At 42.4% G+C, this 18,334-nt stretch overlaps 1 protein-coding gene and 1 long non-coding RNA gene across 2 annotated transcripts; both read right to left on the bottom strand.

Annotated features, from left to right (window-relative positions):
• Positions 1–1,666: 1,666 nt before the first annotated feature.
• LOC127360421 (T-cell immunoglobulin and mucin domain-containing protein 4-like) lies at positions 1,667–8,462 on the bottom strand. Its single transcript, XM_051394862.1, has 7 exons — positions 8,367–8,462; positions 7,099–7,300; positions 3,921–4,057; positions 3,741–3,830; positions 3,256–3,341; positions 3,019–3,130; positions 1,667–2,282 (listed from the first exon to the last, which is right to left on the bottom strand). The coding sequence occupies exons 1-7, from the start codon at positions 8,413–8,415 to the stop codon at positions 2,200–2,202; spliced, it is 759 nt and encodes a 252-aa protein (XP_051250822.1). The 5' UTR covers positions 8,416–8,462; the 3' UTR covers positions 1,667–2,199.
• Positions 8,463–15,290: 6,828 nt separating this feature from the next.
• On the bottom strand, positions 15,291–15,458 carry LOC127360437 (uncharacterized). Its single transcript, XR_007883745.1, has 2 exons — positions 15,404–15,458; positions 15,291–15,355 (listed from the first exon to the last, which is right to left on the bottom strand). It is a non-coding gene; the product is annotated as an uncharacterized LOC127360437 (long non-coding RNA).
• Positions 15,459–18,334: the final 2,876 nt, after the last annotated feature.

Genomic DNA, 18,334 nt, shown 5'->3' with positions numbered 1-18,334 from the left:
GGGGGGGTCCTGTCAGGGTGGGACCGAGCGCGGTCAGCTCAGGACTTCCTGTTTGCGTTGTTATATATCAGCTGCTTCCTGCGTCTCAACCTGTGACAGCTGAGCTCCACACTGTAAAAAGTCTCTGCAGCTCGGACTCTGTTAGCCTCACTTACTCCTGTCATCTGCACACTCTGCACCAGGCGGGTCCAGGCCCGGCTCTAACCAATTTGGCGCCCTAGGCAGGATTTTAGGTGGCGCCCCCCCCCGTTGCATCGCAGTAAATTCCACTGCCAGTTATATTCATACATATACTCACACAACAAACTGAATAACTTTGTCTTTGGAGGAACAGCATCTGACTGACTGTTACAAGCAGAGCAAACATTAACTAATCAATAATAAATACAAATAATGGAAACAGCTGCTGAATAGATCTAATCTTTACAAATGTCCCTGAGAAATATAAGGAGGGAGTATTATATATATTATAGGCCCCTCCATAACATGAACTGACGTTAAAACGAGCTAATGCTATTTATTGATCTGCAACAGACAAATCATTTCATCACATTATCTTTACTCTACCTCTGTCGCGTTTTTTTTCCTCTTCTTTTCTTTCTTTCCTTCTCTGGGCACCGGAAAGTTTTGGTGGTTTTGACATTGTTAACGGTTTCTGGGGTGACGTCAGAAAACTCGACCATCTCTCAGAGAGCAGGTTATTATATATCTATAATAAAGTCTTATTATTATTTAATATTCTTTGCTATGCAGTTAAATTAATGTGGGCTTTTTTCATACTAAGAAATAATAGCACCAACTAGTTTTAGTATAAAAATATTGAACGTTTTGTTTTTTTTCCTTCCCCCATCGTGGCGCCCCCTAGATGGACACCGCCCTTAGCATTTGCCTTTACTGCCTATGCCACGGCCGGCACTGGGCTGGTCTATTGCCCTGGGTTCTGCCTCTCAGGCTACATACATACTGCCTTACAGACACTACTCAGGGGAGAAAACTACTGACGTTTGAGTGTCAAACACATAATCTATATTTGTATTAATGCTGTATTATCCTTTACTAAGGAGACGTATCAGATATGGATGTATGTGTAACACACAAACAATAGACAACAAACAAACAAATCAATGTGATACAAAGACAGAAATAAAGATATCTTTACTACTGCAGGGAGAATGAAACATTAATAAACACATTCAAACTGTATGAGTTATCACAGCCGACATAAAGGCTCTCTAAGAAGTCTTTATTGATTTATTGATCATATTGATTATTATATATCTTTTTTTAAAATATTAGTATTTAATTTATCAAACATAAAGTATATTTACAATCTGAGTCCTGCCCTAAACGGGGATCGAACCCACAACATTTAGATCTGAAACAGCACAGACAGCAGACAATATCAATAGAGTAATCTATCGATCAGATCAAACTGTGACATTGATCTATAATGTGCAATATAATCTGACCCACAATATTTTTACCTCTTATATATTTATATTACCTCTCTGTATATAATGTGTGTGTGTGTGTGTGTGTGTGTGTGTGTGTGTGTGTGTGTGTGTAGAGTGTGAGTGTGTGTGTGAGTGAGGTTGTGTGTCCCTTGTCACTCTCTTTTCCTTTCTTCATTTTCCGACATTCTCTGACTCCATATAGAACATAGCTCTAGAGTTTATACAGTTTATTGATTATAGATTATTGATTGAATCAGCTCCTTATAGAACAAAGCTCTAGAGTCTATACACTGTTATAGATTCTAGAGTTATAAAACTATAAATTAACATTTAATAACTTACAAAGATCCAAACAACAGAGATGAAGGTGAACAGGTGAACAGGTGAACACTGTCACACATCCTCAGGAACCAGCAGCAGCACTCAGACTGTTGTTAATGAATGAGCCCACCAGAGGGCGCTGCAGGCTCATGAGACAATGTGAAGGTTTTAGGAACTGATAATAATATTTATATAATAATATATCTATAATAAAATATCTATAATAAAATATCTATAATAATAATATATCTATAATAAAATATCTATAATTATATATATATATATATATATATATATATATATATATATAATAACCAACTGCTTTAATATTCAACATTTCATTTTATTAGTTTTTTATAAAAAAATATGACTCAGAGAAATAAAAAATAAAACTGAAAGTAGGCTTGACAGCAGAACATTGATCCTACACAGAGCTGTCCTCCTCCTCTGATTGGTTCAGCCTCCTGTCACTCTCAGTCTCTGGTCTCTGATTGGACCTCCACACTCCTGCACACACAGACAAACACCTGATATTATTTTATTAAACATTACAAACAAACACTAATCAACTAATCAGGAACGAGCTGATAATCAATGAATTGTTAATCAATAGACAGTGTGTGTTACAGTGTGTGTGTGTGTGTGTGTGTGTGTGTGTGTGTGTGTGTGTGTGTTACAGTGTGTTACAGTGTGTGTGTGTTACAGTGTGTGTGTTACAGTGTGTGTTACAGTGTGTTACAGTGTGTGTGTGTTACAGTGTGTTACAGTGTGTGTTACAGTGTGTGTTACAGTGTGTGTTACAGTGTGTGTGTGTTACAGTGTGTGTGTTACAGTGTGTGTTACAGTGTGTGTGTGTTACAGTGTGTTACAGTGTGTGTGTTACAGTGTGTGTTACAGTGTGTGTACAGTGTGTTACAGTGTGTGTTACAGTGTGTGTTACAGTGTGTTACAGTGTGTGTGTGTTACAGTGTGTGTTACAGTGTGTTACTGTGTGTGTTACAGTGTGTTACAGTGTGTGTTACAGTGTGTTACAGTGTGTTACAGTGTGTGTGTGTTACAGTGTGTGTTACAGTGTGTTACAGTGTGTGTTACAGTGTGTTACAGTGTGTGTGTTACAGTGTGTTACAGTGTGTTACAGTGTGTGTGTGTTACAGTGTGTGTGTGTGTTACAGTGTGTGTTACAGTGTGTTACAGTGTGTGTGTTACAGTGTGTTACAGTGTGTTACAGTGTGTGTGTACTGACTGTGAGCAGCAGTCAGCAGCAGTGCAGGTATGAAGATGATGAAGGAGACTCTCAGTGTGTTTCCGATGAAGATCTGCAGACTGTTTACCTGTTGCTGTTTGTTTACAGACGACTGTCAAACAAATAAACAAATAAATAAAGAGATGTTAGCCTGTGTTGCCATGGTAACCACAACTATTAGCATTAGCAGTGTTTGTGTGTCGTTAATAATAAAGCTGTAACAGGTGTCACTGTTACCTGAACCTGCGCCACCATTGGTCCTGTGGTGTTGTCTCCTGTGACATCACTTCCTGTCTGCTCTGTCACGTCTCGTCTGATGAAACCTGCAACAAGACGAAACTAAAATAAACTTTATCTATAACTTCCTTCAGTGTGGCTGGCTAACATTAGCTTGCTCGCTAACGTTATCGCTAGCAAAATACTATCTAAGTGTAAATGTTAGCTAGCTAACGTTAGCTTCCGCAGCTACGGTGATCCCCAACACTAACTCATGTATTCTGATATGATGTTAGCCAACAATAAATGATGTAGCAGTACAAAGCTAACGGTTGCTTTCTACTAGCCAAGAGTGATGTGAGGCAGTGTCATCCAGATAGCTAACTGTAGCTAATAATTCCTGCGGCAGTTTAGTTCTTAGCTTGACAGCTTCTAGTGTAATGTTTGTGTAATGTGTAATAATTGATTTAATCGTTGATTAATAAAAAAATAACTACTCGTCTCACCCTGACGGCCCGTCCTGTACTCTGTAGCGGTTGTAGTCTGTGGTGCGTTCAGGTTCTCAGCCTCCCTGCCGTCAGAGACCACCGAGCGAGCTGCACGAGGACAGACAGGAGAAAAGTAAAACCGGTGTTCTGCTCCATCAGCACAGACTCAGAGTGATGGATGGAAGTTTCTCAACGTACGGTTGATGATGATGAGGTGAACGGTGGATGTTTGGTCATTGAACAGACCGGGAACCTGAACTCTACAGTGATAGAAACCAGAGTCTGACGGTCGAGAGCTCAGGATGGACAGAGAGGACGAGGAAGATACTGAGTACCTGCAGAGGAGACCATCAGTGAGACCTTCAGTACATTTATATTCATTTAACCTCAAAACTTTTATGTTTTATGTTTCATTTTAACGTCTGTATTTATGAACGACCCGCTGTACCCCTTGTACCTTTATAACCTCCTGTACCCTCGTACCCATTGGACCTCCTGTACCCTCGTACCTTATAACCTCCTGTACCCTCCTACCTTTATAACCTCCTGTACCCTCGTACCCATTGGACCTCCTGTACCCTCGTACCTTATAACCTCCGGTACCCTTGTACCTTTATAACCTCCTGTACCCTCGTACCTTTATAACCTCCTGTACCCTTGTACCCATTGGACCTCCTGTACCCTCATACCTTTATAACCTCCTGTACCCTCGTACCTTATAACCTCCTGTACCCTCCTACCTTTATAACCTCCAGTACCCTCCTACCTTTATAACCTCCTGTACCCTCGTACCCGCCGACCCTTGTACTCATTAGACCTCCTGTACCCTCGTACCTTATAACCTCCTGTACCCTCATACCTTTATAACCTCCTGTACCCTCCCATTGGACCTCCTGTACCCTCGTAACTTATGACCTCCTGTACCCTCATACCTTTATAACCTCCTGTACCCTCCTACCTTACCCACCTTTATAACCTCCTGTACCCTCCTACCTTTATAACCTCCTGTACCCTCGTACCCGTCCTGTACCCTCGTACTCATTAGACCTCCTGTACCCTCGTACCTTATAACCTCCTGTACCCTCATACCTTTATAACCTCCTTTACCCTCGTACCCATTGGACCTCCTGTACCCTCGTACCTTATAACCTCCTGTACCCTCATACCTTTATAACCTCCTGTACCCTCATACCTCATAACCTCCTGTACCCTCGTACCTTTATAACCGCCTGTACCCTCGTACCTTTATAACCTCCTGTACCCTCGTACCTTATAACCTCCAGTACCCTCGTACCCATTGGACCTCCTGTACCCTCGTACCTTATAACCTCCTGTTGCCTCGTACCTTTATAACCTCCCATACCCTCATACCTTTATAACCTCCTGTACCCTCGTACCTTTATAACCTCCTGTACCCTCGTACCTTATAACCTCCTGTACCCTCCTACCTTTATAACCTCCTGTACCCTCCTACCTTTATAACCTCCTGTACCCTTATGTTTCATTCTAACGTCTGTATGTACGAACTACCCGCTGTACCCTTGTACCTTTATAACCTCCTGTACCCTCGTACCGGTTCGACCTCCTGTACCCTCATACCTTTATAACCTCCTGTACCCTCGTACCCATTGGACCTTCTGTACCCTTGTACCTTATAACCTCCTGTACCCTCGTACCTTATAATCTCCTGTACCCTCCTACCTTTATAACCTCCTGTACCCTCCTACCTTTATAACCTCCTGTACCCTCGTACCCATCCTGTACCTTCGTACCCATTGGACCTCCTGTACCCTCGTACCTTTATAACCTCCTGTACACTCGTACCTTTATAACCTCCTGTACCCTCGTACCTTATAACCTCCTGTACCCTCATACCTTTATAACCTCCTGTACCCTCGTACCCATTGGACCTCCTGTACCCTCGTACCTTATAACCTCCTGTACCCTCATACCTTTATAACCTCCTGTACCCTCATACCTTATAACCTCCTGTACCCTCGTACCTTTATAACCGCCTGTACCCTCGTACCTTTATAACCTCCTGTACCCTCGTACCTTATAACCTCCCGTACCCTCGTACCCATTGGACCTCATGTACCCTCGTACCTTATAACCTCCTGTTGCCTCGTACCTTTATAACCTCCCGTACCCTCATACCTTTATAACCTTCTGTACCCTCGTACCTTTATAACCTCCTGTACCCTCGTACCTTATAACCTCCTGTACCCTCCTACCTTTATAACCTCCTGTACCCTCCTACCTTTATAACCTCCTGTACCCTTATGTTTCATTCTAACGTCTGTATGTACGAATGACCCGCTGTACCCTCGTACCCATTGGACCTCCTGTACCCTCGTACCTTATAACCTCCTGTACCCTCGTACCTTATAACCTCCTGTACCCTCCTACCTTTATAACCTCCTGTACCCTCCTACCTTTATAACCTCCTGTACCCTCGTACCCATCCTGTACCCTCGTACCCATTGGACCTCCTGTACCCTCGTACCTTTATAACCTCCTGTACCCTTGTACCTTATAACCTCCTGTACCCTCGTACCTTATAACCTCCTGTACCCTCGTACCTTATAACCTCCTGTACCCTCCTACCTTTATAACCTCCTGTACCCTCCTACCTTTATAACCTCCTGTACCCTCGTACCCATCCTGTACCCTCGTACCCATTGGACCTCCTGTACCCTCGTACCTTTATAACCTCCTGTACCCTCGTACCTTATAACCTCCTGTACCCTCGTACCTTTATAACCTCCTGTACCCTTGTACCCCTTCCCCCCTTTATAACCTCCTGTACCCTTGTACCCATTGGACCTCCTGTACCCTCATACCTTTATAACCTCCTGTACCCTTGTACCCTATTGGACCTCCTGTACCCTCGTACCTTTATAACCTCCTGTCCCCTCCTACCTTTATAACCTCCTGTACCCTCGTACCCATCCTGTACCCTCGTACCCATTGGACCTCCTGTACCCTCGTACCTTTATAACCTCCTGTACCCTCGTACCTTATAACCTCCTGTACCCTCCTACCTTTATAACCTCCTGTACCCTCGTACCCATCCTGTACCCTCCTTACCCATTGGACCTCCTGTACCCTCGTACCTTTATAACCTCCTGTACCCTCGTACCTTTATAACCTCCTGTACCCTCGTACCTTTATAACCTCCTGTACCCTCGTACCTTTATAACCTCCTGTACCCTCGTATCTTTATAACCTCCTGTACACTCGTAACCATTGGGCCTCCTGTACCCTCGTACCTTTATAGCTTCCTGTACCCTCCTCCCCATTGGACCTCCTGTAGCCTCGTACCTTTATAACCTCCTGTACCCTCATACCCATTGGACCTCCTGTAGCCTCGTACCTGTAGGACTTCCTGTATGTGATCTGCTCTCCAGCGCCATTGATCACAGTGTTGTGGCAAGTGAACAGTGACGGCTCTCCTCTCCCCCAGCACACCTCCACTCCTTTCTGACTGACGGCCTCTGATAGACACGGCAGCGTCACAATCCTACCGGCCACACCCACCACCGTCTCCGTGGTGACGGCTGACACACGGGCTGGCGCTGACACAAACAATAAAAAAAGATCTCTGATACCAAGTTCAGCTCTCTGCAGACTCACTGGGCTTCTTCAGACTTTCACAATAAAGCTCCTGTTGGGGAGATATTAAGGTCTACAAACAGGAAGTGTTTGTGATATGTTCGCCTTGTTTGTCAGGTGTCTCAGCCAATCACATTAAGCCGTTAATTACCTGCCACATCAGCTCACCTACACCTTCCAACAACCCTAAGTCTGCAGTTAATGCTTTACTGGAACCAGTACAGGTAAAAGTACTAAAACCACCTCATAGAAATACTCACTTACAGTATGGAGTCATTTTATTTCAGTTTATTAAAATTCAGTCAGCAATAAGATTACAGCCGTGGCCTAAATACCCAGAGATGAAGATGCACATTATTATATGTGGAGGGTTCACGTTAAAATAATATTAACAAAAGTTAAAAACTATTTCAAAGTTTGTGTACAATATTCAATTTGAACATTTTGAATTCAAAACAATTAAATTCACGTTCAGTTTAACTCTAAAATAATAATAACTCCATACAGACTCATTCTAATGCAACCTGAGGGTCGGGGCCCCACTATGGGTCGCTGCAGCTTCACTGTGGGGTCGTCTTGATTTTAAGGTTTGTAAAAAAGAATATACAGATTAGGCCGATATCTCAGTGTTTGCTTCATTTCTGTGAAGAAAAGTAAACCGTTCAATAAACTGTGTGATAAGCCGAACCTCAGGAATCACTGAATATTAATATTATTATTATTATTGTTTTATATTATTATTATATTAATATCAATATTATTATTATATTAATATTAATACAGAACATTTCTGTGAATAAATGATAGCAAAGACGAGGACGAAGGTCGCTCCCACTGCTGAATGAAAACATACCTTTACGTTTCATTTTCTATCTGCAGCTAATGATTGTTCTCATCTACTGATTATTGATCCATTAATCCATTGATTGATTGGTCAGTAAACACACAACCAGCAGCCAACAGAAACACCACATGTTCATCAGTGAGTCGTCTGCAGTCGGACAGCGAGGGGTTCAGGATCAGACTCACCTGAGAGGAAACAGAAGGAGGTGAAGGCGCGAAGAAAGAGCGACAGCATGTTGATGTTTCTCCTGCAGACAGACAGACAGACAGACAGACAGAGGAAGAGAGGAAGAGAGGAAGAGAGGAAGAGTCAGACGGACGACTCACTCCTCTTACTTCTCTTTTCCATTCATCCTGATATTTATAGACTGATGTTGCCCAACAGCAGAGAAACAGCAGCAGGGAGAAAATCTATGATCAGAATAATAAAGATTAACACACGGATGGACGTTAGAGGTACAATATAACTGGATGTGATGTTTCTATTCATTAAGAGCAGTGGACTCTTATTTAATCTCCCACTTCAACCAGTTCAACCTGTTCATCCAGTTCAACCTGTTCAACCTGTTCAACCTGTTGATGTTTCTGTGTTTCTGAAGCAGAAAGAATAAAACATGAAACTTCATTTAGAGAAAGCTACTTGTTTATGTATTTATTAAAGATACAGACTGTCCTCCTCTCTCCTCCTCCTCCTCTCTTTAATATCCAACATTCAATTTTTCAATTCAATTTTATTTGTATAGCGCCAATTCATAACAGAAGTTATCTCAGGACACTTTTCCAATAGAGCAGGTCTAGACCGAACTCTTTATAACATTATTTACAGAGACCCAACAGTACCACCATGAGCAAGACCTTGGAGACAAGGGCAAGGAAACACTGCCTGTTAAAAGGCAGAAACCTAGGACAGATCCTTCGGCTCTAGGTGGGTGGTCGTCTGTCTCGACCAGTTGGGGTGAGAGAGAGAGAGAGAGAGAGAGAGAGCGCGAGAAAACAGACAGACAGACAGACAGACAGACAGACAGACAGACAGGTGCACAGCAACAACAGTATTGGCAATGGCGATCTAGCAGGACCATGGCAGGAGGCTCCACCAGGATCGATAAGAACCTGCGAGACGAGAAAGCACAAGAACTCCGGCGAAGAAGTGAAGCTAGTAACATGCATTAATGGAACATGAATGAGTGCAGAAAGAGAGAGGAAGAGAGGAGCTCAGTGCACCATGGGAAATCCCCCGATAGTCTAGTCCTATAGCAGCATAACTAAGGGATGGTTCAGGACTCACCTGATCCAGCCCTAACTATAAGCTTTATCAAAGAGGAATGTCTTAAGCCTACTCTTGAATGTGGTGAGGGTGTCTGCCTCCCGAACCACAACTGGAAGCTGGTTCCACAGGAGAGGAGCTTGGTAACTGAAGGCTCTGGCTCCTGTTCTACTTTTAGAGACTATAGGAACCACAAGTAGCCCAGCATTCAGAGAACATAGTGTTCTAGTGGGGTAATAGGGTACTATGAGCTCTTTAAGATATGAAGGGGCCTGACCATGAAGAGCTTTATAGGTGAGGAGGAGGATTTTAAATTCAATTCTACATTTTATAGGGAGCCAATGCAGAGAAGCTAGTACAGGAGAGATGTGATCTCTTTTTCTAGATCCTGTCAGTACTCGTGCTGCAGCGTTCTGAATTAATTGGAGCGTTTTAATGGACTTATTGGGGCAACCTGATAATAAAGAGTTGCAGTAATCCAGCCTTGAAGTAACAAATGCATGGATTAGTTTTTCTGCATCTGTCTGTGATAGGATGTGTCTAATTTTTCTAATATTACGTAAATGAAAGAAGGCAGTCCTAGAGGTCTGCTTTATGTGGGAGTTAAATGACAAATCCTGATCAAAGATAACTCCAAGATTCCTGACAGTGGTGCTAGAGGCCAACATGCTGACCATATAAACATCCAGGGGTCAGAGGTCACTTATTGTTGGCCTCTCTTCTTCTGTAATATGATGTTGTGCCACATTCCTCTGTAATCACATTCCTCCTGCTGGAAACATAAATATATTATATATTTACACAACATATTAAACTCATAATGAGCTCCTTAAAGATAAAGCAGTAGTTCTCCTCTTCCTCTCTGAGACTGATCTCTATGTGTCTCTATGTAGGTTGAGGGTCAAAGGTTGTGACCTTTATGCTCCCGAGTGCCAACAGTGGGCAACACTAGCTAACATTAGCTTATAAATGGAGTCTGTTAACGTCTACAAACACCCACCACAACACAGAGTCCACAACACAGAGTCCAAACACAGAGTCCAAACACAGAGTCCACAACACAGAGTCCACAACACAGAGTCCACAACACAGAGTCCAACACAGAGTCCACAACACAGAGTCCAACACAGAGTCCACAACACAGAGTCCACAACACAGAGTCCAACACAGAGTCCAACACAGAGTCCACAACACAGAGTCCACAACACAGAGTCCAACACAGAGTCCAACACAGAGTCCAACACAGAGTCCACAACACAGAGTCCAACACAGAGTCCACAACACAGAGTCCAACACAGAGTCCACACAGACACACAGAGTCCAACACAGAGTCCACAACACAGAGTCCACAACACAGAGTCCACAACACAGAGTCCAACACAGAGTCCACAACACAGAGTCCACAACACAGAGTCCAACACAGAGTCCACAACACAGAGTCCACAACACAGAGTCCAACACAGAGTCCACAACACAGAGTCCACAACACAGAGTCCACAACACAGAGTCCAACACAGAGTCCACAACACAGAGTCCAACACAGAGTCCAACACAGAGTCCACAACACAGAGTCCACAACACAGAGTCCAACACAGAGTCCAAACACAGAGTCCACAACACAGAGTCCAACACAGAGTCCAACACAGAGTCCACAACACAGAGTCCAACACAGAGTCCACAACACAGAGTCCACAACACAGAGTCCACAACACAGAGTCCAACACAGAGTCCACAACACAGAGTCCACAACACAGAGTCCAACACAGAGTCCACAACACCAAAAGAGTCCACAACACAGAGTCCAACACAGAGTCCAACACAGAGTCCACAACACAGAGTCCACAACACAGAGTCCAACACAGAGTCCACAACACAGAGTCCAACACAGAGTCCACACAGAGTCCAACACAGAGTCCACAACACAGAGTCCAACACAGAGTCCACAACACAGAGTCCAACACAGAGTCCAACACAGAGTCCACAACACAGAGTCCACAACACAGAGTCCAACACAGAGTCCACAACACAGAGTCCAACACAGAGTCCAACACAGAGTCCACAACACAGAGTCCACAACACAGAGTCCAACACAGAGTCCAACACAGAGTCCACAACACAGAGTCCAACACAGAGTCCACAACACAGAGTCCAACACAGAGTCCACAACACAGAGTCCAACACAGAGTCCAAAGTCAAAGCTAACATTACTGCTATATAAAAATAAACAATATTGTCTGATTGGGCTGTTGGATAACGTTAGGTTGCTACTTCCCTCTGACGGCTGATTACTTTGATTCTCCGTTATTTATCCAACACTCCTCGAATGTTGTTAAATTTATACATCTGTATTCCCACCCACACTGCAGTCGGGTCAAAGGTCACAGCCTGACTGTTAGTGACATCATCAGTCCATGTTATATAATACAGTTATTGATGATCGATCACAGCCGTTAATGTCATCATATCAGTGTGTGTGTGTGTGTGTGTGTGTGTGTGTGTGCATGTGTGCATGTGTGTGTGTGTGTGTGTGATCTATGGGGGTCAAACAGGAGGAGGAGGAAGAGGAGGAGCAGCACCATCAGACCTTCAGGTGCTTCGTGTCAGACTGAACCGTTCGTACGCACTGATGTCATTTTATTGGCTGTTGCCATGACGACAGCCCACTCAACCTCCACCCTTCAGCACCTCCTCCGACCTCTGTGACCTCCTGGAGAGCAACAGGCAGCGAGGCTGATGGGAAATTGTGTTTTATGATGAATTCATTTCTGCTCTTGTCAGCCGGTGGCTCACTGAGGAGTTTTTAATGACACCACAGAAGAAGAAGAAGAAGAAGAAGAAGATATATTGATACAGCAGCAGAGTGACTGTAGGGGGCGGGGCCTCAACAGCGCCTGTAGGGGGCGGGGCCTCCACAGCGACTGTAGGGGGGGCTCAACAGCGCCTGTAGGGGGCGGGGCCTCAACAGCGACTGTAGGGGGCGGGGCCTCCACAGCGACGGGGGGGGGCCTCAACACTGTAGGGGGCCTCCACAGCGACTGTAGGGGGCGGGGCCTTAACAGTGACCACAGTGACTGACAGACTGTGGAAGCAACAGCCAGCTGGTAGTCAAAGCTAACAGAGCTAACAGAGCTAACACAGCTAACAGAGCTAACACAGCTAACAAAGCTAACAGAGCTAACACAGCTAACAGAGCTAACAGAGCTAACAGAGCTAACACAGCTAACAGAGCTAACACAGCTAACAGAGCTAACAGAGCTAACAGAGCTAACCAGCTGCTGTCAGACTCTCAGTGTGTGCTGAAGCTTTTAGTCACTAGAAGCACATTCACGCTGTCTGTAAAGGTTTATGTGTGCTACCTGTTTGTAGCTGAGCTAGCAGCTATGTTAAAGCTAAGCTAGCGGCTGTGTTGAAGCTAAGCTACCAGCTGTGTTTAAGCTAAGCTAGCAGCTGTTATGTAGATACATTTGGTAACAATGTGAATATTAAGAGCAGCATTGATGTCGAATTTTCAGTTTACAGCTCAAACCCCTTACGTCACCCGGGCGGCTGTGGCTCAGAGGCAGAGCGGGTCGTTCCTTAATTGGAAGGTTGTGGGTTCGATCCCCGGCTCCTGGTGCCACATGTCAAAGTATCCTTGAGCAAGATACTGAACCCCAAATTGCTCCTGATGCCGTACATCAGTGTGTGAGTGTGTATGAATGTTAGTTTCTGTTTGATGGACTTTGCCATCACTGAGTGAATGTGTGTGAAAGGGTGAATGTGGCACGTAGTACAGGTCCATTTACCTTTAAGTCAAAATGGATGTTCACAATTATTTAAAATGGCTCAAATCTTATTTAATATTGAATAAAGTAAAATATTTCCGATGTGTGAAAGAGTTTGAAGCAGCTGCTGTTTGAGTTCAGAGTTAATAGATGTTAATTATTCAGTCTGTTATATGAACGGCGTAAACACTCACATTAGCATCAGGCCTGTTAGCACTCAGTGTTAATGCTGCTCTCTGTCCTCATTAGCATTATATAATTAGCATCGACTGGTGTTTGCTAACGGATGCTAATGTCAGCTGGAGTGGATCCGGCACGAAGGTTTAATCAACGGACAGGTGGAGGAGGAGTATGGAGTTACAATCACACACACACAACAACGTGTTTTACTCACGCCCAACGATTCACAAACAAACTCAGTGTGGTCTGCAAATCCAAAACATCATCCACAAACTAATGCATCTGGTTCTGGAAATAAGAACCGTACCTATCAAACACACACAAATACAGTATGTTTGACACATACAGAGAAACATATTAATCAATAACTTTCTGAAGCGCTCGGTAATTATGAGATAAAAAGTATTCGCACATTCGCATCGGCTGTGTTTTAAAAATGTCCCGATTATGAGTTATTGATGCAGGAAGTGTGAATCTGTGAATATATTGCCAACTGTCACTGAGGTGACTTTTTATCTCATAATTTCGACTTACTTTGAGGATATTTTTATTATCAGTGCTAAGTTTTATCTGTCTTTTTAGTATCTCCTGTTGGCGGCCTTAAATAAAGATGGGGGGGGGGGTCGTCCTGGCGACCTTAAAACTCAACAGCGCCACCTGCTGTTGTGGAGTGCGAATTACAGGAGATGAAAGTTAACTGGCATTTGTGTGTGGATCTGAAGGTGGAAAATTCATGCCAAAAGTCCCGTGACAGTTTTTCGTACTACAAAGATTTTAGTTTGTACTTGGAGGATATATATTTTTGTAATTGAAGAAATATGTTTCTCTGTATGTGTCAAACATACTGTATTTGTGTGTGTTTGATAGGTACGGTTCTTATTTCCAGAACCAGATGCATTAGTTTTGTGAATGATGTTTTGGATTTGCAGACCACACTGAGTTTGTTTGTGAATCGTTGGGCGTGAGTAAAACACGTTTTGTGTGTGTGTGATTGTAACTCCATAAAGGAAGAGGACAGTTTTAAGCTGTTTCTATGGCAACAGGACTGAAGTGCAGTGAGGCTGATTGATTATTATTACTGTATAAAATCTGATGTCATCGTGTGTCTGATTATATCCAATATCTCAGATTAACTTTATTATCATTGTACAAACACAACTTTATTAACACTGTACAAACACACAACTTTATTATCACTGTACAAACACACAACTTTATTAACACTGTACAAACACACAACTTTATTATCACTGTACAAACACACAACTTTATTAACACTGTACAAACACAACTTTATTAACACTGTACAAACACAACTTTATTAACACTGTACAAACACAACTTTATTAACACTGTACAAACACACAACTTTATTAACACTGTACAAACACAACTTTATTAACACTGTACAAACACAACTTTATTAACACTGTACAAACACAACTTTATTATTACTGTACAAACACACAACTTTATTAACACTGTACAAACACACAACTTTATTAACACTGTACAAACACAACTTTATTATCACTGTACAAACACAACTTTATTAACACTGTACAAACACAACTTTATTAACACTGTACAAACACAACTTTATTAACACTGTACAAACACAACTTTATTAACACTGTACAAACACACAACTTTATTAACACTGTACAGACACACAACTTTATTAACACTGTACAAACACACAACTTTATTAACACTGTACAAACACACAACTTTATTAACACTGTACAAACACAACTTTATTAACACTGTACAAACACAACTTTATTTAACACTACTGTACAAACACAACTTTATTAACACTGTACAAACACACAACTTTATTAACACTGTACAAACACAACTTTATTAACACTGTACAAACACACAACTTTATTAACACTGTACAGACACACAACTTTATTATCACTGTACAAACACACAACTTTATTAACACTGTACAAACACAACTTTATTAACACTGTACAAACACAACTTTATTAACACTGTACAAACACAACTTTATTAACACTGTACAAACACAACTTTATTAACACTGTACAGACACACAACTTTATTAACACTGTACAGACACAGGGCTATTGGCTCCCTGTTGCGGCGCTCTGATTTCTGTCTGATTGGACTTTGGAGACGGTTTCAGAAGCTGAGACGAACTGAAACAAATGGTTTATAATGAGTCGGCGACTGAGAGACTCCATTATTTGAATGGTGTGTCCGCTCTGTGCCGGTGCTTTGATGTGGAGTGCTGCTCACTATTCATTTATTCACCTCTGGTTTTCTCCCAGCGAGCACTCAGAGTGTGTTTACGAGTCAGAGACGAGATCAAATAACCGAATCCTTTTAAAAGCTGAGAGGACCGAACTGCCAGTTGAGACCAAACTCAAGCAGCTGATTCAGATGTTTGGTCTGCAGCTGGATGTGACCTGTGCTTCTTATCACCGTCCTTAATGTGCTCAAATGGAAACATTCAGTTCTCCCTGAAGTGAAGCTGTTTGAGTCACCAGTACTGTTTCAGGCCTACTTCCTGCTACATGTTGCTTTCAATATAAGCAACAAATAAATGATGATTATAGATTATATAACACATTAATGCATCAACAGGAAACCTTCAACAACAGCAACCAATGCCAGACAACCCCACCTTAGCTTAGCTACAGTTAGCTAGCTGGATGCCCCTGCTGGATCGCTTTTGGCTAAGCTACCGTTAGCTTTGTACTGTTAGCATCATTAATCTTTGTCACGTTACAGTCGGAGCTCTCAGGGTTTCTAACTGTTCCCAGAAGTTATGATCTTCTTGTATTAATAATTTTAGCCAGTGTAACTTGTTGCTGTGTGAGTTTCAATCTAAAGCACATCGATCTGACCTCTGCTGGTTTTCACCACACGCAGCCAAATGTACTGAAGGCTGCAGAGAGGATCAATACCATCGATCAATACATAGTGTCTGTGACAATTTAATGAAACAGCTCAGAGCTCCGCTTGTTCAAAGAAAGACGTGTCTGCCGTTTACGGCGGTTGTTGCTCCTGAATGCAGCACAGAGCTTCATAAAGAAAACACTGGACTCAAATACATCACAACTCCTCGTTGTGTATCATCACATATTCACCATATATTCCATAGTTTATTGAGTGGACTTGAACACACCGTCAGTTCTTCACATGAAGCCTTCGTTAGCTTGAATATAAACAGAAGAAACCAGTGAAACAGTCGCTGGTTGGAATGTTTCTCTGCAGCATTTAATGACATGAACTCAGCCACCGGTACGACGGTCCTTGAAGGCATCAGACACACACACACACTGTAACACACACACACACACACACACACACACACACACACACACACACACACACACACACACACTGTAACACACACACACTGTAACACACACACTGTAACACACACACTGTAACACACACACACACACACTGTAACACACACTGTAACACACACACACACACACACACACACTGTAACACACACACACACACACACACACACACACACTGTAACACACACACACACACTGCAGCAGTCCAGCTTCCTGCTCACACAGCACATTTCTAACTGCATCGAGGCAAAGAGCCAAAAAATACCAAACAGTTCAATCTGTAGCATCACTGCATCACACACTCACACACACCTACACACACCTACACACACTCTTTCTCTCTCTCTCTCACACACACACACACACACACACACACACACACTGTGGTGGGCTGTGAGGCGTTTAAGGAACCTGTAGGAGGTCTATTCTCTGCTAGAACAGAAACCTTCAGCTCAGATTGAACAAACAGTTTATGTAATACAGCACTTTTAGTCAGAAGGGACATTCAAATACACTCAAATAACACATTTATATAAATATATACTATATTATAATATATATAATATATAATATATACCTTATATATGTATATATATATATATAGTGTGTATATATATGCTATATATGTATATATAGCATATATATAGTGTATATATATACATATTTATACAGTCAAGCCTGAAAGTATTCATACCCCTGGCAAATTTTGACTTAAAGTACCAAAATTGAAACAGGCTTCTCCCAGAAGACAATAAGACGATGTACAAGAGGCATCATTGTGGAAAACATTATTTCTCAGCTTTTATTTACATTTGAACAAAAAGTGACATGTCCAAAATTATTCATACCCGTTGCAAACTGTCACAGTGGGAAAGTTCTCTACCATTATATTCCAATAGTCCAAGCTGTTCTAAAGCATCCTAATGACCCTGATTCATTGGGAACAGCTGTTTTAATCAACTCAACAGGTGAAAAACAGCAGCTCTCTGCACACTGTAAACCCAAACAGTCAGTACAACAGTTATGTACCAAGAAGCCTACCTGTTGAAGAGAAAGCCTCTCACTGATCTCCTTCTCTGTTATAGCTGGTTTCAGTCACGTGACGCTGGCTCTGAACGAGAACGCGTTGTGGATTAGTGAGACAGGTCGGCTCGTGTTTTATGTCCCTCTCGGTGATTATAGTTTTTCAAAATGGCGGTACGACATGGAAGCCTTCATGGACCTGCCCGTCCAATGTATATACAGATAATAAATTCTTCACTTATGAGGAGAAGTCAGATCCTTGGCAGAGGTAATTTTACACCAATGAGGACACATTTATGAATGAAGACATTGATTTTAGCTAACACTAATAAAACACTACACAATGTCCCTTTAACAGAAACGCTAACGTTAATTGAAGTTAGTATGTGTTAGCGGCTAACACGTTGAAGTTTGAATTGCACCGTTAGGAGCTGCTGTCCGTTAGCCCTGTACCGTGCAGACAGTCAAAATAATAGAAACACCTCAGTATAACTTCATATAATCAACAGCAGCACAGTCACAGGGAAAAACTGCTAGCTTTGCTGCAATGGATGCATTATGTTTTCCTCTTAA

Source organism: Dicentrarchus labrax, unplaced genomic scaffold (assembly GCF_905237075.1).
Source record: "Dicentrarchus labrax unplaced genomic scaffold, dlabrax2021, whole genome shotgun sequence".
Lineage (NCBI taxonomy): Eukaryota > Metazoa > Chordata > Actinopteri > Moronidae > Dicentrarchus > Dicentrarchus labrax.
Note: the sequence above shows the minus strand (reverse complement) of the source record. Positions and strands in the feature narration are given on the sequence as shown.